Raw genomic sequence first — 24,757 nt, 5'->3', positions numbered from 1 at the left:
TCATGCGCACTTATAATGATATCATTTTGATTGAGTAGGGAAATGTCTCTATATCTAAAGCTATTACACCTTATTATATGAGTCTAATATTATTACTGTGGACCTAAAAAAAACAAAATAAATAAAAGTTGAAAAGAAGAACTTTTATTGTCTAAGTTCATTTTGATGCAAAATTTCCAGGGAGTGTCGCATGTATAATTTGTACTGCACAAATTAAGAAAATATTTGAAAATATTTCTTGTGCTTTTACTCATTTTTTGTATATATACAGAATTTTAAGTATGTTTATACATATATTTATCTTTGCTCACTCTTTTGCTTCTTTCACCATTGAAACCAAGCCCTGATATTTCTCAAGGTCAGATTACATGGCGTTTGGTATATATGGTACACACGTATTTTGCAAATTCATGCATTGAAACTCTTATCATGGGTTACAGGACTAAAATAATTTATATGACATAAATAATTCTGCAGTTGTTCATAGCTCAACATTTGTATTGGAACAGATTTTAACAATTTTCCAACATAACCAATGTAAATTGTATGTAATTTTTATCTGAAATAAGCGATTACATGATAAAAAAAAAGACATACATCATTGCTCTTTTAACATATTAATTTTGATCGAGGTACAAAAAAATATTAAGATAACGAACAAAAATAATACTCCAAAAGTTTTGGAAATTAAAGTCTTGTTGTTAGACAATTACTAACTTCTTTTTCTAGCTAAATATCGAAATATGAAACAGACTTGTCAGCCTCTGAACTATATTTCACCTCGAGTAAAGAGGAATATATCGAATCAACGTAGTAATAAACATAAATATTGTTCAAAGACGTCGTGATTTTATATATAATAATATTTTTGAAATTGAAAAATGCACTTTTGTAGCACTGTGGCAACGGACTTTGAAAAAAATTATGCACTTTGAAAAAAATTTCAAAGTGCGTTAAATATTGGAGACACTGAACGGACATTGAAAAAAAAAAAATTTAAAGTGCGTTAAGAGTGTACATCAACATTTTAACCATGGGAACATTTAACGCACTTTGAAAAAATGTGCATGAAACAAAATTCTAACTAAAAGGTAAGATTTTAGTTATTCAGAAAATCAATTTGTAATAATAATATCTTTCGAAAACTTTTAAATTTGCATGTATTGATTTACCCTAGAACAAGGACAAGACGAGTAGAACGTCTCTCAACCCAACTCTTTTTTTATACATAGGCGTCAGTAGTAAATTGAAAGTGCCCCCCCCCCCCCTTCAAGGTAAGCCCCATTTTCAATGCCTGTATTATGTATATATTTGCTAAACATTTGTGTGCCTTAGCCCCCCCCCTTTCCCCGGTACCGATGCCTATGATACACCCAAATATATGTTTTTGCATAACTGGTATGACGTTGAAAACTTTTTATAAATATTAGTTTACATATTAAAATGCATGCAAAATGGGGGAAAAAATTAGTACAATAAAACATTTGATTTAAACAGTATTTATTCAGTATATACTGAAAAGATTGGGCAAAGGCTTAAATATGAGTACTCAGGCACACAGTAAAACATATAAGAGAGAAAGAATTTTTAAAGTAATCGCTCACTTTCACATCCTGAATTGACCTTATCACCGAAAAGTTATCCAACAGGTTCAACTATTTATCATATATAAGATTTTCAAGAATATTGAGCAAGCCATACACATTTTTTTTCAAAGTGCGTTAATATGGTCGATATTAACGCACTTTGAAAAGAAAATTTATTTTTTTCAAAGTGCGTTGAGTTGGTCCCAAATTTAATGCACTTTGAAATTTTTTTTAAAGTGCGTAATTTTTCAAAGTGCGTTGTAACATAGCACATTAATCTTATTGGGACTTGCATTCCTAGCAATTGATCTAATGAAGGTAGTCAAAGGTATATTGGAACATACATGTATATTTTATAATCTTATAGTATTATAATGACGTAAATTAAATACGTCATAACCACTTGGTAACTTTGTTTCGTTGGATCTTAGACACGAATGGTAAGAATAAGTTCTAGCATCTTCTGATGACAAATTTCAGCCCCAATAGTTCACAGTGAGGCAATGTCTAGAAAAGGGCTCAAATCACATTTTTTGTTTTGTAAAAAATATTGTCAAAATACAAGAACAACGCTTAACATACCAACAAAGGAAATGCAAAAGTCCGTCTAACCCATATCCGAAAGTTTTAATAACAATAAAGAACGCTTTTTCATATCATTTGGATATGAGTTTCAGCTATTGGTGGCTATAGCTAATTATATGATGATTTTCCAGAGTATCTGCTGTATCTAACAGTTATTCATTGTACCTAAAATCGTACGAATGGATAAAATTGTCCTGCGTTTAGCATGTTTAGATTGTCGGTCTTGTAGATATATAGAAGCAATGAAAAAGTCTGTATTTGTTTGGTTTTTAAAAAAAATATATTTACGCAATAATGTGGATTTTGGACAAGTAGATTTATTTTTCAATTATCAAGTAACCTAAATGAACAAAAGTCATTTATTTGCACTTTAGGATACTTTTTTAATACAGTGTATGATCCACATATTCACGAATTAATAAAGCCTGTGCAAAGGTCTTTAATTTTCTAGACAAGTAGTTCAGTTTTTAAATAATGTAACCTTCTTAATGACACATGAAAAAGTACATTAGCATTAGTAAACAATTGTAAAGATTTATTCCGAGTAAAAAGTGATTAGAAACCAGAGACTATAACTGACTAAAGAATTATTCAATTAATGCAAAGATGATTTAATTAAATGTACAATGATGACCTTGTATCGGTTTCGTAAACTCGAACTTCAGATAACCTCGATTTTTTAGCTTGCGACACAGTGTCATTGCAAACGTGGTTTGCTTTTTGTGGGCTTCTGTTTTTATTTTTGAACGCCAACTTTTTGCTTGTAATGTATATATGTTGTATAATTTTTTTCTGTTATTTTGACATGTAACACGGGAGATCATTATACAACTTTACTTGGTTATGTAAATGAATATTTGGCCTCGTGTTTTGCGAACAGCTTTGCATAGCAGATTGCTTTTGGTGGCAGCTTTTTGTTTTGACAACTTTGTAGCTTATATACCTTTTATTTGTCAAAATATTTTTGCCAAATAAATGATTGTTTGCAACAGGGGAGAAACCGTTGCCAAAATTATTGTTCTTTGTACTCAAGAAATATCCTGGTGATCTCCCCTTAACTTTATTCGTGTTATATAGTTATTGTCATCTAATAAATGACAATTCTCACTCAATATACATTGTTTTGTTATATTTCAACTTTTGCGGTAGCCTAGCCAGATCACTAGGATTACATCAATATCAATTCCGTCGACAACTATCCAGACAGTTGGTCAAATAGAAAAAAGAAGAAATGATCAAAAGGGTAAAAAGATGAGACATTTATTATGCCGTTCAGAGGCAATGTGAAAATCATATACGTGTATCTTTCTGCCTACTATAATTCAAAAGATTGGTTAAAAGGTGCCTGGACATAAATTTGAAGTTAACATTTTATTTAGTTTTCAGTATAATATAATGATTTATATGTTGCTATAGCATTTCACACAGAAATATAATTAAAAAAAATATTCGGGAAATTATTAATTGAGATTATTATCAGAATTCCGATTGAAATGCTAGACTTACTCGGTATTATATTGAAACCATATTAAGTAGCTAACAATGTTGGTAAGGTTAATAATTTCAATGATACCTTTGAAGAACTTAGCTTTAATATTGGAAGGGTTATTCTACTTTAAACTTTATGAAGGAAACTCTTGAGAATCGATGAAATTTTTAAAACAAGATGTCTTTGTGAAACACTATGCGCCCGGCTGCAACAAAGTCTGAAAAAGCTATTTTTAGCATAAAAGTCACAGTCAAGGTCACATTCATTGGCCTTGATGTCCTTTGAATGAACTTAATTAGTGGAGTATGCATACCAAATATGATTTCCTATGGTTCAAAAGTTATGGCGAAGGTTAAAGATTACAACAGACAGACAGACAAGACAAAAACAATATACGCCCTGGATCTATCGATCCGAGCGCATAAAAAAACTTTTATTTTATTTAATGACCAAAAATCTGAATCCGAGTTACTTTTGCTATACTGGATTCCTTAACTTCATAAAGTCCTCACAATCAAAGTTATTCATAGGATTCTAGTAAATGAAAACCGAGCTTCTGTCTTTACTTCTAAGAAAAATATTTGTAAACACCACTAAAGGGGAAATGCCAGGAAGTACATACTGTGCAGCACATTTAAGCAAAATGTGAATACTTGTAACAAAAAAATCAAAAGCATTAATACTTCCGGTATTTCAACACTTAACTCAAGTACAACCATTCTTTACGATAAATATAAACCAGATTTTTTTTATACAATAAAAATCAACTGCTTCTTCAATAAAAATAGAACCGATGCATCTTTCGTTGTTGTTCATCTGCTTTGTTGAAAACATTCTGAAAATACTCCGAGATTAGAGTAAAGGATGCTTTACTTTCTGATAATCAATATCAATGATTTTTTTTAAGATAAATATTTTTTGCCTAACGCCAGGCACTAAAAGTCAAACGTGTTTTGGATGAATAGAGGCCAGATGTCAGGATAGGTGTCGGAAATATAACTCTCACTTCCCAATTATCCTGCCTGCTCTATATAGGTCTAAATTTGAAGCCTTTTAATCAGTCGATATATGACGACGTCTCTTTATTGATGAAAAAAAATAGTACATACAACAAACATTTCACATTATGAATTCTACGTTAGTTCTATACAGCTGTACACTAGCACCCCAAATAAATTTGAAAAAAAACACTGTATATTGGATTCCGAAACTTTATCAGAATCCTTACAAACAAAGATACATCGCGGGTTCCAGTAAATGTTCAAACAATGAAACCTCTTTCTTTACTTCTCACTAAGATATTAACAGTAGTGAATGAAAAACTTCAAGAGTACTGTGCAACAATATATTCAAGACGTGGTGTAAATCAGGTGTGGATACTGAAAAAATTTCAAAGAATTTTTGGACAATTTGAAATCAAAAGATTTTACCAGAATCAACGGCTTGAACACAAACAACTTTTCAACTTTATACACAACCATTCCCAAAGATGATTTAAAATCCAGGCTTTTTTATATTATCGACAGCTGCTTTTTCAATTAAAATTGAACTCGTAAATTTACTTACCTTGTCATTGACCATTTGCAAAATTATTTTTACACATTCGGATTGCACACAAAATTACCCTGAAGTTGACATCAAAATGATGCTTGAATTTTTGATTGACAATATCTCTGAGATCTTTAGAGACCAGGTCTTCCAACTATCAATTCTCGTGGATACCAATTGCACTCCGTTATAGCAGAAATATTTTTGTATTCACATGAAGCAGAATTTGTGAAAAAATCTTCTACGTGAAAAGAAGAAAACACCTGCTCTGGCCTTCGAATCAACATTTAAATATATCGACGGCGCATTGTCAATTAACAATGGTAATTTCCATTCCTATAGTCGATATGATATATCTTGGTGAGCTTGAGATAAAAGATACCACAGTCCATTGGTCAATACAATGACCTTGTCAGAAAATACATTTTATCATTGAGTCGAATGCTGACTTACATTTCCCATACTAATCGTTAGTCCATTTATATACACTGAATTGACGACGGATTTTTTTCGTTATTTCCCGATCATGGCAAGGAGCACACGGCAGGTGTGACCGGTCGGCAGGGGATGTTCACTGCTCCATGGCACCTGATCCAACCTCTGATGTTTTGGAGGTCCGTGTTTGCTCTGCTCCTATTTTGCATTGTTTTTAGACTTTGATATTAAATACTGTTCGTTATCTCCATATCCTTCATTTCAAATGTGCAAAGCTTTAAAAAGTTAAGCTTATTATAGCAGTCAGCATCTTAAGTTACTAAAACTTAGTATAACAGTCAGCATGTGAAAATTTTAAAGCTAGCAAGGTAATATAGCAATCAGCATATTAAAGTATAAAATCATACAAATGCAGTATATTTCTGAATTTGATAAAACCTGACTTTCATATACTGTACAGTGTAGTTTAGTATTGACGAGTTTAAAATCGAATTCTTCCAATGCAATTAGGATTGTTAATAATGATCAAACAATATTATTATATATCACTTAACAGTCCAATGTGAATTGCATAATATAATTACTAGGGTCATTAGCCAGACATGCATGAGAAAGTGAAGTCTTCCCTAAAATGTCTCACCTATTTCAGAAGAGGATTACATAGTTATATATATAATGCTTCTTCTGTACTTTTTAACTTTTATCCCACCTTGACTAAGTCACTTAATTTTATTTAAGAATTAGGTAGTCTTTAATTCTGAATTTTATTCAGAGTTAATCGGATGATAGCGAAATGGACAAATGGATCTTTTTAGTGATTACGAAGATATGTACACTATTTTTATATTTTCAAAGTAAGGGCATTTAATTAAATAGATTACGCTTTTTTGTTTATTTTAAACCCCGATTCTAAACAAAAGATGTATATCTTTGAATTCGAGTAAATCTCAGATTCATTACAGTATTAAAAAGTCATTGCATTATCTTACTGCATGAAATTGTCTGGACATTTCATAGACAATTCTCCCCGATTTCTTTGGGAGAAGAACGTCTCTAATTTCGCCTTTGCTTGATACTTGTAGATGAAGTATGCACCAAATGTTGAATAAAATACAATGCATGGCAAAAACAGATTGAGAAATATGAAGTTTTATTGCCCTATCATTTGGTTGTCTATAACCAATCAGCGCGTCATAAAAAAAATATGTATTGTGAAGTATATGAATGCAGGTTGTATGGCAAATGATGGGGTTGTTTGCTTCCTACCCGAAATTAACAACATACAATCCTTCAGATAACTGCAAATGTACCGAGTACATGTACTTGAATGTTCCATTCTGAAACTTACCTGCAAGCAATCTCCATACTACAAGTATAATGTTAAAATGTTTTCATGTAAAATCAAATTATGATTTTCCCCCCAAAATTAAATTAACATCATTATGTAATAAATCATGTAATAATATTTCATCAAGGGTAACATTTTATTTGTTCCTTTCCATTTAAGTCCAACTTAAGTATTTCAGAGGGTAAAATGCAAAATAGAAATATTGTAGATTTTACATATTGATTTAAAATAATTTTTTTTCTATAAATTATAAATCAATGGACCTCGACATTCCAAGATTGGGATCTCCCTCATACTGCGTGAGCCACTCGATCAATTTAATGGCTACTACATATCCAAATTTGAATTAATATGTTGATTGAACCATTTGAAATTCGTTGATTTTTTTTTACTATGCACTTATGTGTCTTTTCAAAAAAGTATAAAAATAATAGCATAGAAAAATCTTGTATTTGCATTAAAATATTTATTTATCGAATATTCAGCACCAAAGTAGATGGCATGATGACAATTATTTGACTTAAGATAAGGAAATCATAAGTTGCTGAATATTTTATTTAAGACAAACAAGTACAGGATAAAACCTCATCATAAACTTCTAATGTTTAACAGAAACTGTGGATGCTTCGCGAACACTGGAGGAAAATCTCAGGACTCTGTTATGGACAAATGATTCCTATGACAGTTTGACAAGACCGGAAGTTGCAGTCAATGTTACAATTACTTTCATCCCTATGAATTTTATAGAAATGGTTAATTCATTAATATATTTTATGGATTTGTCTCAAAAGGGCTAGTTAGGCCACGTAGTGCCTATCAGTATTTATTGATAATAATGTATACTGGGTTATTTTCGCCCTTGCCCAGTTTTGAATTCGCCCAGTCATAGTTTTGTTTAAGAAATTATGCTGTGTTTTTCGCTCAAATGAGGGTAGGGTGAAAGAGGTGAAAATAAATCGGGGACGAATATTTTTCTGTACACAGTATGTTGACGGGTTTACAGCACTTGTGTACAATAGCTGCCTTTACAAACCTCACCAGGCACTTAGGCGATTTCAAAACGTCCGATGTTAGTTGTATTTCTGTGATGAAATTTTAATAAGCAAGATTATATACAAAAACATCTAATCTACCATTCGGTGCAATTTACATTAAATAAAAGTTATACTTTTTGCTCACTAGAGTTGAAATCTTAGTAACTGTGAACAAACACATCACTTGTCTGCATTTTTGAAATCTTCTCAAGAAAAGTAATGCATTGGTGTGTCATAATTATTTGAATCGCTTATAGACAGTTAAGCTGCATGTTTCGTCAAATTTGACTATGGGTAGGGTGGGTTTATAATTATCGACCAAAGTTTAACATAGGGATTTTTAGGGCAAAATAATCTTCAAAGATTTTCTTTTGACAATCTAGAAAAAACATGATCACTAAATTTATTCAGTTCACGTTATGCATAAAACGGCCCTGAAGATATACCAATTTATTGAATAAAATTTTTTTTTAAACATCTGAAAAATAAAATAATCGCACCATCTGATCGGTTGTATCATTGACAAATTACATATTTTAGATCAGAGGGTACGCTCTATTTTAAATATTGAACGTTAACATAGTTCTAAAAATTGGCTGTTTTCTGGACTTTTTCAGAATATGGGGAAATTAATGCATTTCGTGACGTCATAATGCATTGACAAGCCGGAAAATTACGTCATTTTTGGTAGACATGCAATATTCAAAACGATATTTATTGCATTGTTAACTAAAATTAAGCAGTTTCAGTTTTTCAGTTAAAAGTATATATTTCCATTTCTAATCATTTTCTCTTTTATAACCCTTATAAGATTGGCGGAGTTGATTTCTTGATAATAACAGGAATGTTAATTAGGCAGGTCGATAGGTCAGGAGCTTAGAAGGCCTAAAACGAATGCAGATCTCGTGTGCATCTGTCTCTGTTCATGACGCTAAGGAGGCCAAATATGCATGTAAATCTCGTGCGGCTTCTTTCGTGTCTGACGTCAGTGGGCGAGGACTATTAAAATCGATATGGGAGTCCTCATGTAATTAAAATTTGTCTCTACATTTTAAAAGTCTTTTTTTTTTCAATTTTATTTCACAACGGAATGGAAATATTAGGAGTCACTGTCTAGTTAGGAGGGTTTGTCAGGGACATCAACAATAGTTATGCAAAATATCCCATGTTTCTCACTATTGTTGATGTCCTGACATACCCTCCTAACTAGACAGTGATTCCTTAAACAAACGCGAATTTATTACTTTAAGTGCTAGATTTCCATGCTCAAAAATAAAAATTGCGTAAACTTAATTATTTTAGAATATTGCAGATGGACCCATGACGATAGTTGGATTCTTCATATTTGTAAGTACTTAATTTATTAAAAATCTTATTTTAATTATTCTATGAATAAAAAAGGTAACCATACAAACATGTAATAAATGGAAAGTCTAATATTGTTTGTATCGATTGTATGTACATCTATCAGATCATTAATATTATTAATTGATTTAATAAATTAATCGATTAATTAATTAATTGATTTTTGATAGTAATTGCGTTCAAAGTTCCACCTGAAAGCGAGGAACGACTAGGGTATTCACTTACCACTCTTCTCTCTTACGCCGTTTATCTTACATTGGTATCCGAACATCTACCCACTGTCTCACTCAACATCGCCTATATGAGTAAGGACGTGTAAAATGTAAACAGTCAATTGCAGTTACACATAACATATAGTTATGGCCATATGCCTTGATTTGAAAAATATTCTGATAGCTTTGTTTCGATTCAGGAAGTTTCGTTTTGTTTCTATTTCGCATTTTACAGATACCCATTATTCCATCATCAAATATGTTAAAATTTTCAACCTACATACCGACCTTTTTTTCTCCCTGAATCGAAAGAGGGCAAACGAACATTATTTTAAAGATGGTCTTATTGTGATAATTTTATGTAATCTTTTTTAAACAGCCATGTATCTGAATATCACGTTGGTGGTACGTGGACTTGTGGTCATTCTCTCCACTTTAGGACTCATCTGTTTCCACAAATCAGTGGAGGAACTTTTTTCAACAGTGGATGGTCAGAGTACATGAAGGATGGATCAGAAATATGGCGGGCATAAAAAGAAATAATCTCCCCTGTCGTAAATCTAAAGACGGAAATGCGGTGGACACTTTGGATAACAATGCTACTTTCCCATGTGACAAAGATAAACAAGAAGTTAAGATCAATTGGCGGGAAATTACAAGACTAATAGACAAGTTATTTTTTCGGTTGTTTATGCTCTTAACAATTTTGCAGCAAATTATATTCTTTTCAATCTGTTTATCTACCTATTATTAATCGATAAGTTTTTTTTATAACAAGCATTTTTAATTTGAACATTTAAATTCGAAAGCAGTTTGAAACATTTTTCGCTATCGTATTTTAGTATGTTATTTAATATATTAGTTTTTGTTTTACTAAGTGGGTCATTAGTGTTAAGATTTTGTGTGTTGCACCTTGTATTGTTTACTCATCATATTCTGAGGGACGCACTATAGAAATATGACAAGGATTATATACCAAATCCGTGATTCATTATTTTATATACATATATTTCAAGTTTTCAGATTAAAACGTAAACGGTGGTTTGACTGAGAAATTAAATATACTTACATAATAAGGACGTTACGCACGATGTTGGTAACTTTTGACCTTACGCTTTCATAGCGTTACGGAAGAAATTAACGTAATGCGTATAATAGAGTAACTTGCTTGACTGGTACCCTATCTCTATCTCTTTGTACTTGAAATACGAGTTTAAAAAGTCATAGATTATTTATAATTAAACTCATGAACATAAAGGGCGTCAAATTCCTAGGTCATTTTGATGAAATTCCTCGTTATGTTTGCTCCTTAAAATCATAATTCTCATGCGTGAGAAATCATCATATCCCTCTTTGATGTCGTTATCATAAATCTGTTATACGTTCTTACCTTAGAATTATATCGATATAAACCACATATTCACAATTATCAACATATTTCTTATGTCCATAACTGCATGGGGTCGTACTATCCAATATTAACTTCGAAAAAGTTCAACTAGATGTTACAACCTTTTCTTAAATACCGTTAAAGTACATTTCGTTATAAGGATTATGATTGAAATCCCCATAAAACAATTTTATGTGTCAGTTGCTTGCCTTAGTTTGAAAAGTTAATCATAAAAAATAAAAGTACATGAAAACACTCATGATACTACATTTATTAAATCATAATTACAGTGTATGTTTATTACAAACTTCCCAAACAGCACCCTCTCTTGCAAGAAGAGGGTGCTGTTTGGGAAGTTTGAAAAAACATACACTGTAATAATGATTCAATATCTCCATTTCCAATTTTTTTTCTCTGTGATAGCTGTTTGAAAGTTCGGGGAATTCATTTCTTGATACTTCTGACGGAATCTAAATTGGTAGGTCGATAGGTCAGCAGCTAAGGAGGCCTAATACGCATGCAAATTTCGTGCGCATCTGTCTCTGTGTCTGGCGCTAAGGAGTCCAAATATGCATGTAAATCTCTTGCGGTTGCTTTTGAGTTTAACGTTAGTGTGCGAGGACTTTTGAAATTGGCATGAGTTCTCGTGTTATTTAATTCTATTAGTCTACATTTTTAATGTCTAAATTTACGATTTTATTTCACAATGAAATGGAAATATAAGGAATCACTGTCTAGTTAGGAGAGTATGCCAGGAACATCAACAATAGTGGGAAACATGTTTCGCACTATTGTTGATGCCCGTTATGCAAATTACAAATGTACAAATGAATCTAAATAGGGTAACGTGGTTCGGTATTCACAAGTTAATTAATTCGTTTAAATGTTTCAGACCATATTAACTGAGTACATATATGGAAAGAGGTTACAAAATGTGCATTAAAATCAAAGTGGTAATTAATTAATCCTAACAAAGAAATGTACTTCAACGGTATTTAAGAAAAGGTTATAACATTTAGGTGAACTTTTTTTTGATGTGTATTAGATAGTTTAGCCCCATGCAGTAATGGACACAAGAAGTTTGATAATAATTGTGAATATATGGATCGTATCTATTTATTTCCAAGGTAAGAAGGTCTGACAGAATGATGTTAATGGCATCAGAATAGGGGAAATATGATTATTTCTTCACCAATGAGAATTATGGTTTTACATAAATGAACAAAATCTCCATATGACTTGAACAGTTGGGTAAAAAATGTTAATTAAACCTGAATAACTCAATATGCAAGATAAAGAAAAAAAGTAATGGATGCACTGTAACATTTTTCAGTGCATTTAGTGAAAATATATGCGACAGTTTGAAAATATAAAGATTAGTAGCACCTAATTCACATAAAGAACTTACACAATACAAAGAATATTCCATATAATTATGTATATTTAAGAAATCACTGTCTAGTTTTGAGAGTATGCCAGGGCATCAACAACAGTGGGAAACTTGGGATAATTTGCATAACGGGCTTCGCCCGTTATGCTCAAATTATTCCATGTTTCCCACTATTGTTGATGTCGCATACTCTCAAAACTAGACAGTGATTCCTTATATTTCCATTTCATTGTGATATAAAATTGTAGACTTATACATTAAAAAAGTAGACTAATAGATTTAAATTACACGAGGACTTCCATGCCAATTTCAATAGTCCTCGCACACTGACGTCAAAAACAAAGGCAGCCGCACGAGATTTACATGCATATTTGGACTCCTTAGCGTCAGACACAGAGACAGATGAGCACGAGATTTGCATGCATATTAGGCCTCCTTAGCTGCTGACCTATCGACCTGCCTAATTTACATTCCGGCAGAATTATCAAGAAATGAATTCCCCGAACTTTCAAACAGTTATCACAGAGAAAAAAAATTAGAAATGGAAATATACAGCTCAACAAACTTTTTAAGCTCACATGGTTTTTCGCACAAATTAAAGTAACATTGATATGATATTATATTGTGTATCGAGACAACAAAATACATATTAAAAGTATTTTGTTTACATAATTTAAGTTTTATTTCATTTACTGAAAAATAAAACACACGAATCAATTGGTAGAACTTTGATATATTCATGGCTGAAAATAATAACTAATCTCATTTGAATTTTCAAAGTTTCTTACCAATTGTAACTGTCTTTTTATCCGTTCTTTTGAAAGCAATAGCTCTTGGCAGAAACGTAGACATGGGTACAGTACAGCTACTGTAACTTGTATTTTCTGTACATTTTGACTCTTTAACTCGGGGTGTAATAGTATTTTTTATCTTTTTGACTGCTTTCTATGTTAATAAGGTGGGATTTTTAAGAGTCAACTTCTAAAATCAAGAATCATGAAAGATTCATCCTACTGCAAAATTTTAACGTTTCAAACCGTAAATGCAGAAGAATTTTCCTTTTCATAAAAGGAATTTACTATTCAAAAAAATAAACAATACTTCATTATCCTACCTTTTAGTGTGGTTTCCTTCTGCAATATTATCGCCTTTTCGGCACTACATTTCGACGAAACAAAGATGAGTATGGTAAATGAGCAAATATTTTTTTTAAAAACTCACCTTTAAGAAGAAAAGAACTATATGCGGTATTAACCAACATTTGTCCCCCAAAATCAAACTTTGATGGAGTAATATTTAATTAAGTCCTTAAACAGGTTAGTACATGTATATGCTGACTTCAAAGCACTGAATAATTTCATAAGTAATGACGTCATATGTACGTAATGACGTCACAAACATGACGTAAATTTCAGTTTTTTATGAATTTTGCAGAAAAATGTACATATTTCGTCGATATTTTAAATAAAAGTCACCGAGCGCATGTGTGTTCAGGATTAATATTTTGATATAATGTGTAGAATGATAATATCAATGAAATATGTCAATATTGTTCCTGAACACACATGCGCTCTATAAATTCTAAAGCTTAAATTGTTGAAATTTTGTCCATTTTGTCCTCTTTCTGAAAAAGGATATAAAATCGGACTAGTTTGTGACGTCATAAAAACAGAAATTGTGAATACACTGCTCTGGAACTATAATATTTTCTGTTAACTTATATTTCTCGTACAATTTATTGAATTCAGGACATTTCAGGAAGTTTTCAAAATTTGACTTTTGTGGGGGCAAACATATGCAATATACCGCATATAGTTCTTTAAATATTTCAAATACATGGGATCAAGGAAAGCTCGTTTTATACAATTTGTAAAAACATATGGTAGAATCATATAGTCGAAACATCCTACCATTTATTTATAAATTTTCCTTTAAACATCCACTTTGGAAACTTAAGATACTGATTTTAAAAGACATTTATGCTTGACATTATATATGTAATATAACGAAGGGTTATGCCATTGTACTGCAGTTCCAAAGTGGTAATTTTTATTACAACAATGTGACCTTAATTTGTGCGAAAAACCATGTGAGCTTAAAAAGTTTGTTGAGCTGTACATGTTAAAAGTCTGATGCTAACTACAGACATGTTGAAAGCAAATTTCAGTTGAGTTTTTTTTAGAAGGGGGGGGGGCACACATGCAAACATTTTCTGCTTGGAGAAGATCGAGGTACTATCAAAAAATCATTTTAAAAAATTTACGAAAATCCAAATCGACCTACCGACAACCAATTTTAAAAACTGTCATCGGATGGTCAGACGATGATCGAAGGTTGGTTGTCGAATATTTTAACGACTGATTCTAATGGAAAGGAATTGCCCACCGATGCAGAAAAAAATATGTTAGCTGAACTGATATAATAATGGTCGACCAAAGAGGTTGAAATCGGGTAAGACAACGGCCGATGAACTGCGGACTAAAGCCCAAAAAATCCAAATACTGCCTTGTTAAAAATGTGACGCGACATTAGTTAAAGTTATAATCATAATTACTTCTAGAAAACTTTTACGTGAGATTACCTTCAATGTTGAATGATAAATATCATGAGACTGAATTCAGGTAATTATCGCTTTGTAATCAAATATAGACAGCTTATATAAAATAATGGTTAAAATTTGCATTATCAACCTCTTAATAAATGTTTGATTCCCTTTCCAAATTTTATTTAATGTATTCATCAATAAAAAAATTTGATTTAATCTATTCATCAATAAAATAAATTGAAATGCTTTTAAGTAATACATTTTAAACAGTAATGATTTTTTTTATATTTACAGTAGTTCATCCTGTTTTTTTCAACAAGAATAATGACAGAATATAACCTGAAAGCTCCGACGAAACATTTTACGAATAATCATGGTGACAGCGATCAATTTTGAACATTTTCACAATAAGTTAATGCATGTACCTTCCGGTGAAACAACATTTGTGTAACTATTTTATTTTTAAAAGAACAAAGCTATATTCCATTGATGTTGAATAAAAACAACAAATTCGCAAGATCTGACAATCTACATTTTAAATTGTTATAAAACTAGAATTAAAGAGTAATGAGAATTTGAAGATAACAACAATGATAGGTCTTTTTAAAAATATAAACATATTACAAATCTATTATCAAGATTTTAAATAGAGATCCCCCGAAAATCTAAAGTCGTTGTTGGGTTTTCTAGAGGAGAAAGCAACCTGTTTCCTCCTTCCACACCTATTTATTTCTCATGATCAGTTAAACGGAACATTTGATACTTTATTTAGAATGAAAAAAGACACAACACTTGCTATTTGCAATTAAACAAATCATTGTATTGTTAAATAATGAAAAAAATATACAAATCATTGTGTGGCATTGTTAAATTTGCAACCGGCAATGGTGAATAAAAATTATACACAATCAATCAATCACAAAGATACATAAAGTCGTTGTAAAAAATGTTCATTCATTATAGGATAAGCAAAAGCTAAGAATTCCTCGACATTATACACATTCAACTACGTGTGTTTTTACCAGGTACGGTGAATGCTTCGACAACACTTGAGACGAATCTTAGAACGCTGCTATGGACGACGAACTCCTACGACAGTTTAACAAGACCGACAGATACAGTCAATGTTTCAATCAGCTTCAGCCCGATGATCCTCCGAGACCTGGTAAATAACACAAGTTTCTCTTTAGCAAGATTCAGTGCTATAGGGGTTTTCTTGTCTCTGAAATTCTAACACATTTATTGTACCCTGATGATAATCCTTAAGGCCCAACTATTAGGGAGGGTGAACTTTCTGTGAATTTTCATGAAACGCGTTCCATATTTGAAAACGCAGTATATGTATACTGTAAACCAACTTTTCTTCGCGTGCGAGAAATTTTGGCGAGGTTCGCGAGAGCCTCGTCATCGCGAATATTTCTCGCCACGAACCGGCCCTTAAGGCCTCTGTGTCTGTTAATAAAAGACCCAAAAAGGCTTGATCGCGAAAATTTATCGTCGCGAACAAGTTTACACAATGTTAATGGCAAAATATAGTCGTCGCGAATAAAAGTTGGTTTACAGTATTATTTTTAAATAGCGTAGCACCTTTCTCTTATATAGAAGAAGATTTTCATTTATCCTGGGTTTGTTCATGTTTTCATAAGAAACTAAACATGAAAAAGGCATGAAACATGCAGATTTTAAAATTTTATTAGTTCATTTTTTCTTAATGCCAGATTCCGATTAACCATCAATGTTTACTATTTTATTTTCTTCTTTCAGGACATAGCAAAGGGTGTCATTGAACTTGTTGGATTTTTCATCATTGCAAGTATTTTATTTAGAATCTTCTCAAAATTTTATATACTAATTTAAGGTGGCTCATTACATCCACAGTTTATTTTAGATTTCAGAAAATACAATTTAATACATTTACTGTAACAACGTAGGCTTTAACAGTGTTATGGATTTACCTCTTTGCTCTATGTTTTATAAACCGAAGTGATTATTCAATAGCAATTCAACCAGCATTTCTCACCATTTTTGAGCCTGAATATTTTCAGTGTTCTCCTAGAATTAAGCGACCTGTACTTGTGATGAAATACTGTAGACGTACTTTTTTCACGGAGTCTTAATTTCGCGGAATCTCAATTTTCTTTTAATCCGCGGGTTGAAAATTTCGCGGATTTCTCAGATTGGCACTATGTGCTTATCATTTATATTAGTACGCTTGGACAAATTTCCGGGGAAAATTTGTGACCGCGTACATAGCATAAATTAAATTACTTCTACAGTATATGAAAATAACGAACTGTATTCAATCTCGATAGTCCATAAAACAATACAAAATAGTAGCAGAGCAAGCACGGACCTCTAAAACATCAGAAGTGGGATCAGGTGCCATGGAGGAGTGAGCATACCCTGCCGACCGGTCACACCCACCATGTGCTCCTTGTCATGATCGGAAAATAACTGAAAATCGTCAATTCAGAGTATAAATAATTGACTAACATTCAATATGAAAAACGTCAGTCAGCATTTGTCTCGATAAATTTTATTTGCATACAAGGTCGTTGAATCTGCCATAGAATCTAACGAAATGATGACTTTCAAGGAGACTGCTGATATTTTTGTTTCATTAGTTGTTCGTTGATAATTCAACTCGTTTTAGAAATCGTACATACACAGAGTATGCTCTTGCGTATCGAATAAACTGAGATATATAAACTCCAAATGCAGGTGATGAAGGTATATTGCTGCATAGGTAAGGGAAGTTGACGATAGAAAAGGCAAAGTCATTAGTCTATCATATAGCTTGGTAGTTAGATTACAATTAACGTCTTTTTCAAGTAATATATCCAAGTATGAAACAGATGTGTGAGACTCTGGGTATCTTTCATCTCAAGCTCACCAGGATATATCGACATAAGAATTGGAATTACAATTGTTAATTGACAATACGTTGTCGGTATATCTAAATGTCGAGTTGAAGGCCACAGCATGTGTTTTCTTCCATAAGATTTTGCACATATTCTGCTTTATAATATTACAAAAATGATCTCATATAACACGTTGGACCAACTGCAACCATAGACATTTAGGTCTATGTAACAATCAAGGACATCATCAACAATCTACATTAGCCAAACAAAAATTTATATATAATGATTGGAGGCAATATTACTGTGTAGAAGACATGTTGGCCTAAATGAAAAGGCGAGAAAAATAAGGGGTAAATAACCTTATACACAATACAAGTAGCAGATTCTTAATGTAACCGAGCAGTAACAAGACCAGGTCACGTTTAGATTAAATCTTTATTAAACAGCAACAAACGACAATGGCATGTGTCTTTACGGACATGTATTTCGTTTTCTTTTAGGGTACTTTTCATGGAAAGGTCATGTGATTTCAATTCGATTCTTACAAAGTTTTTTCTCTTGTAAATTCTGCAGTTTATCTGATTGTTTTCAATGAAATGTTTCAATCATCACTAAGTTTACATTCATATTTAGATTTAGATTTTGAAAAAAAAGTTTCTTCTATGTTTTTGAAAACTTTGATATAAAAGGTAAAAGAAAAGCCTTTTCATCTTTACCGTTTTTTTTTTAAATTTCGGCCTGTTTAAATTCTAAAGATGAAGGATACTGCATCTTAACTGCTCATTTTTAATTTTACGAAGTTTCCCAGTTCAAATAATGTTTGTAACTTACAAATATTCGTATTATATAGTAGGCAAGGAATACATTATCAAATCGATCGTTAAAGTCATAATATACATTTATTGACTGAGTTCGAGGGCAACATGCGTTTTGTCGGACCCAAGAACCAAACTGTCTGCCTGAGGCCGTTAGGCCGAAGGCAGACAGCATGGTTCAAGGGTCGACAAAACGCATGTTGCCCGAGAACTCAATCAATAAATGTTTTGTTATACCTTTTATTTTAATTTCTTTTCTACATACATGTATTTTAAACTGTATTCCGTGATATAACCTCTGATTCGTCACTGTTCAACACCAACGAAAGAAAATGAGATTAAGCTCCGCCCATTCTGTGAAGTAAGCGGTCCAACATCTCATCGACCGGTCCAACATCTCACTCAGCGGTCCAACATCGATTTATTTATGGACGCTCAGTAAAACATTAGATATGTTGGACATTTTTTCGTATAGATTGGTATAGGAACATTTTTTAAGCTATAACAATTCTGTGTTCAGACTCAAATTTGGACACTGTTGGTCATGCAAACTTTCGTAATATATTACCGTATACCTTACAAAATTATATACCTTTTCTTTCTCAGTAGACATTAAGAAGCCTTTAATTAAAGTTTTTCTTCATAATTTTGTTGATAAAGAAATGGGAAGATAGTAGACTTGATTGGTCCTCAAACCCTACTTACAACAGCATCAATTACACATTCAGTACGGGGAAATACACCTGGTATCCCCCCCTCGTTCTTTTTAACAGGTATGTTACATTATGCAGAGCATTACATGAGTGTATCAAAACATTTTTCTTTAATCTTTAATTTTCAAATAATTTCAAAACAATATCAGAAAACTTTGTTTTTGCCATACTCATTTATTTTATAATCACTAGTGAAATGCACTAATTGTATTCCAATAAAATATTCCTTATATTTCATTTACAAAAATAATGATAATCACAATATTTGTCACAGTGTTGATGAAGTCAAAATGTTGATGGATCCAGATAATCAAAACCCAATCCGTATAGACCAGACCGGAACATGTGAATATTCGTCTCTTGATTTGATGGAACTGAATTGCAATACGGATGCCACATACTACCCCTTTGACACACAGTATTGCTCTTTCGATGTAGCTGCTTGGGGTTATGCTAATACTGAGCTGGAGTTTAAATTTACGAAACCGACAGTGTATCTTTCCTTTTTTCAAGAAAATGGTGAATGGGAATTCACAGGTAGAATAAAACACTTCTGCAATTTTATCCTGATCAAACCATGAATTGAAAATGAAGTAATGTCCTTTTCAAATAATTGTCTTTATATGATTGATAATCTGTAGTCCGTGCTGATCTTGATTTACATTAATTTTAAACCTCTTTAATTTTGAAATAGAACTGGTTAAAATCTACTTTGGAATCAGCATTATTTTCAACATTATGTTATATGAGTAATTCAGTCAATACATGTAAAGGTTTAAACAAACACTAGCATTTTTCGAACTTTCGAATATCGTCTGGATTTTATCCGTATATATCAAATATAAAAATGATTTTGATTTATTTTCAGACCATACAGCTTATAAGCGGTTTATCCAAAAAGGCCATCGTATTTTACCGATGGCTGCAATAGAATTAGAATTTAAGAGACGCCCTCTTTACATGGTATGTAAAATCAATGAAAGAAAATAAACTTTCTTCATTAAATACTCAATTCGTCAAAATTTTCCAATTCATATAAAATAAGAACAATTTGAAAATGAAGTAAAATGAAATAGATCGAACATAGCAAAATAGCGGTTCAATAGACAAACTTCATTGGAAATTTTCTATCATTATCTCTTTATCTGTTATAAATAATTATTTTAATCGAGGGAAATTATTCATAAATCAGTGATTTTTAAGTTTTAAAAAAATCCTACTGATGGTTTATGTTTCTCAATTCCTAGGTAAAAAAAAAAAAAGACTACGGTTTTACTCTTTTCAGGCACTTCACATTTTTGTTCCCACCATAATGCTGGGAATTTTGATTGTGGTTGCGTTCAAAGTTCCACCTGAAAGCGGGGAACGACTAGGGTATACACTTACCACTCTTCTTGCTTATGCAGTGTATCTTACAATGGTATCTGAGCATCTACCCGCTGTCTCACTCAACATTGCCTATATAAGTAAGAAACGTATAAAATACATGTACATAGAGACTCTTAATATTCAAACTTCATAGCTATTTTGACGATGCGTTCAGAAAATTATCACGGTGTGAAATTCACAGTTTCAGAAAAAAATTGTTTTGGACTTGATTTTTCTGTCTTTTTTTATTTTTTATTTTTTGTTATATGTTATTTGCCGCCACGGTATATTTAAAACGAAACAAATTGTTTAATTTAAGAGTGTCACTTCTTTATCTCTTATTGGAGAAAAAACTAAAGTACTATATGTATCAAGAACGGATAACAACATTGTGGAATTGTTTATGTGTCACGGCATCAAAGAGGAACACTGTATACATAAAGATAAAGTATAAATAATTACTTTGTATACTTGTGAGTCTAGCATTCTGGAACAGAGAATGTAATTGTTGTGAATATTATACTTTCATGTAAATTAATTGAATCTGATTGGTCGAAAAACATTTGTTAACGAACACTATTACCCGCTGAATAATGAAGCCACGCCCTCCAGCGTAGCAACAGTCAATTGACGGCGATTGATATTCCAAAAATAGCGACTGCGCAGAATTTATGCGCTCACGGTTCACTGTTATAAGTATTTGTCTTCATGTCATACAAGAGAGATTGAAAGATAATTTTGTACAGAATTTATTATGTGATATAGATAAAGAATCAAAATGTAGTATTTATAAACACTTGGTTAGTAACTTCTGTCTACAGTATTACTTGGTGAAGCCTATTCCAAAAACGCTTAAGAGATGTATTTCTAAAATTCGTTTGTCCTTACACAACCTATTAATTTAAACTGGTTGGCACAAAAATATCCGTAGAGTTCCAAAGATTCTGTCCAATTTGTAAATCACATAAAGATATAGAGGATGAATATCATTTTATACTCATATGTGGGAGTAACCCCTCTGTGTTTAAATTTATACAGCTTATTAGTGTTAATAATGTCACTCTGTAATCTTGGAAAATATATTTTAAAAGCTTTTGAAATACTAGTAAGGAACTGCCAATAATTTATCTGTATGTTATATGTAAGTTTTACATGCATATTGAATTTGTGGCATTTGTAAATCTGTAAAGGACAGCTGTATGATCCTGCCATACAATATCATTGTTACTTTTTCTCCATCATATGTACAACCGTTCATTTTCTATATAAATATTATTGTACATTTTGTAATATGCCTTAGGATGTTTATCCTGAACAATAAATAAATTACAATTTGTATACAAATAAAACATTCAGTGTAATATAATAGATATTGCATGTAGTTGATTGTAACAATGAAAAATTTCAATGTTACACACAACTACATGCAATATTTATATATTATTTACTTACATAATGTTATTCAGTTTTTAAAACGGAAATACTAGTAATTTGCCTTTCTTTGCAATTAAAGAAGCATTCGTAGATTATTGCCTTTAGCAATACTTGTCTCTCCATCGAACAAGTACGATTTGGTTTCCATTTCAAATTAAAAATCTTAATTCCATTAAAAATCATTGAAGCGGGACAAAATACAAACCTGGTTTAAAGCTTCTTTAAGATTAACTCACACACCCAAAAAATCCAGATCAATATCAACAAGCCTTTTTAATAGAAATGCAAAAAATCCTAAGATTTACATAAAATGATAATTCTTATCAAGATACGCTAAAATTCCAAACATCAGCTGAATATCTGATAGCGAGAAAACCATGTGAGAAAGACTGGTAGAACAGACAGACAGTCAGGGGGTGGGGACGCGAGGTGGCAACTTAAAGTCTCCTACCGTTACATCTTCAGGCATCGTCTCAAGCTACGGTCCGGAGTCCGCATATTAAGCTCTCTCCTACCCGGGGCTGCTTGATCACAAAAAGTGTCGTATTCTTGAATATTTACGCCTCTATTGTGACGTCATTTTCAGTCAGTGGCAAGTTTTGTTTCCATCGCAATTTGAAAATCGACAATTGACATTAACAGTATAAAAGAAATATTCCGTACACTGCGATTGGATATTGAAAGGTCGCGATTAAGGTTATCATCCGACTATGCTTTCCTCGCATTTGTCAATATTTTAATGGGCTACGAAAATTCTCTCTTCGTTCAACCACGGCCAGAATGGGAGAGGATCGTACACTTTTTCCGTGGTTTGCGATGATGATCTTCGGGAGACTATAATGTATTATAAAAAATATATTTTGGTTCGTGATGAGTGTCAAACAGGGACCGGGAACGTTCATCTCTGCGTCATGTTTAATTAAAGACAAAACCATATATTTGATATTTTTTTAAAATACAATTTCATGTTTCTATTTGTATCTGTTTTGATATTTTCACAGCAACGTATCTGAACATCACGTTGGTGGTCGGTGGACTTGTGGTAGTCCTCTCCACTTTAGGACTCATTTGTTTCCACAAATCGGAGGAGGAACCTGTTCCACAGTGGATGGTCAGAGTACATGAAGGATGGATCGGGAAATTGGCAGGCGTAAAAAGAATCCATCTCCCCTGTTGTAAATCCAAAGACGGAAATGCGGTGGATACTTTAGATAATTCTTCCAATATTTCAGCTGACGACCACAAAGGAGAAGTCAAGGACATAAAGTGGCCGGACATCACTCGTCTGATGGACATGTTGTTTTTTCGGGTGCTTATGTTCATGACAATTTTGCAACAGATTGTCTTTTTTTCAATGTGTCTTTCGAACTTTTAGATTTGAAAAAAAAAACTCTTACTATGATGAAGAAAAAGGTTCTTTTAAACAATTTTTGTTGAAATCTAAAACAACAATGATATCACGTTTGGAAGTTTTTCTTGTGTCTGGGATCTCTGTTGGATGACTTTGTCTCTATATGTTACGGATCTCTGGAGGTTTGTTGTTAGATATGATTTCTTCAAACAAGTTGTTTGTTTTCACTCCGCAGACCTTGGCAAGGGGATAGAAAACACAAAAGTTGTCTAAAACGATATCTAACCACAAATCTTACAGGATTCTTTATATAACAACTTTTACACATGTTTACATTGTTTTTATGTTTGAATCAATTTTGGTTTGTTTTTTTTTTTTTGTTGTTGTTTTTTTTTTTTTTTTTTTGCTTATGTTAGAACTATTTATAAAACGAATTATACATCATTCTTCCAAAAGCACTACATTCGATAAAAGTGACGTCACTTGCTGTGAGTATCTGTAATTTAAAACATAATATTCAATTTGTATTTGATTATCAAATAATGTAATTACATGATTTAAATATAAATTTAAAACCTAATATATTTAATTATTTGTTTGTTTTGATTAATCTATTTATTGATTAGTTAACTTTAAAAAAAATATTTATTTATTTATTGCATAAACTATTTTTGAGGAATATTTGTTAAAATTATGTGTGTTTGTAATTTTAAATTTTGATTGTTTCAGTCTCTTATTCTAATCAGACTTTATTGTTAATTAAATCTTTGATGTTTTTTCTACAATAATTTTTGGCTACAACTTTTTAAACTTACAAAATAAAAGGTTGTCTTCAGTTGCTAATATGGGAATTGATATTACACCTGTTGCAGAAAAAGTGTCTGCGTAAGGGAGTTTTTTTTTCTGCAATCGTTTCAACGTTAATTCCCCTACTAACAAACAGAAAGAGATTTTTGTTTGTATTTACATGTATATATCAACTAAAACCATCATCTACGAAGGATTGTTTTAGCTATGAAAGCCTATCCTGTGTTTTATGTAAAGGGTACGAGTTCGTATTCGAATGATCTTTACGCTGAATATTCATAAGATCTTTTTTTTTGTAATAAAAGAATTATTTCTTTGAAATACAACTTGACTACAAAACGTATGGCGAGAGGAAAGGATATTTGTCATCATTTGAACCTATGATAAACAGGCCTAGACGATAATTAATCCCGCGAACCTTACAGCTTTGAAGTACCACATATGTTGTATGCCCAATTAATAAGTTTTTGGCGGGAAT

The 24,757-nt window shown here is 31.9% G+C and overlaps 1 protein-coding gene across 1 annotated transcript; it reads left to right on the top strand.

Annotated features, from left to right (window-relative positions):
- Positions 1 to 15,894: 15,894 nt before the first annotated feature.
- On the top strand, positions 15,895 to 23,499 carry LOC134232998 (neuronal acetylcholine receptor subunit alpha-7-like). The gene is made up of 7 exons (XM_062714992.1): positions 15,895 to 16,092; positions 16,692 to 16,736; positions 19,267 to 19,379; positions 19,594 to 19,856; positions 20,188 to 20,282; positions 20,605 to 20,785; positions 23,123 to 23,499. Exons 1-7 carry the CDS (start codon positions 16,075 to 16,077, stop codon positions 23,494 to 23,496), a joined length of 1,089 nt encoding a protein of 362 aa, XP_062570976.1. The 5' UTR covers positions 15,895 to 16,074; the 3' UTR covers positions 23,497 to 23,499.
- The last annotated feature ends 1,258 nt before the right edge of the window (positions 23,500 to 24,757 follow it).

The sequence above is a fragment of the Saccostrea cucullata genome, unplaced genomic scaffold (assembly GCF_032062105.1).
Source record: "Saccostrea cucullata isolate Sc308-1 unplaced genomic scaffold, CSIRO_AGI_Scuc_v1 ctg56, whole genome shotgun sequence".
Taxonomy (NCBI): Eukaryota; Metazoa; Mollusca; class Bivalvia; order Ostreida; family Ostreidae; genus Saccostrea; species Saccostrea cuccullata.
Note: the sequence above shows the minus strand (reverse complement) of the source record. Positions and strands in the feature narration are given on the sequence as shown.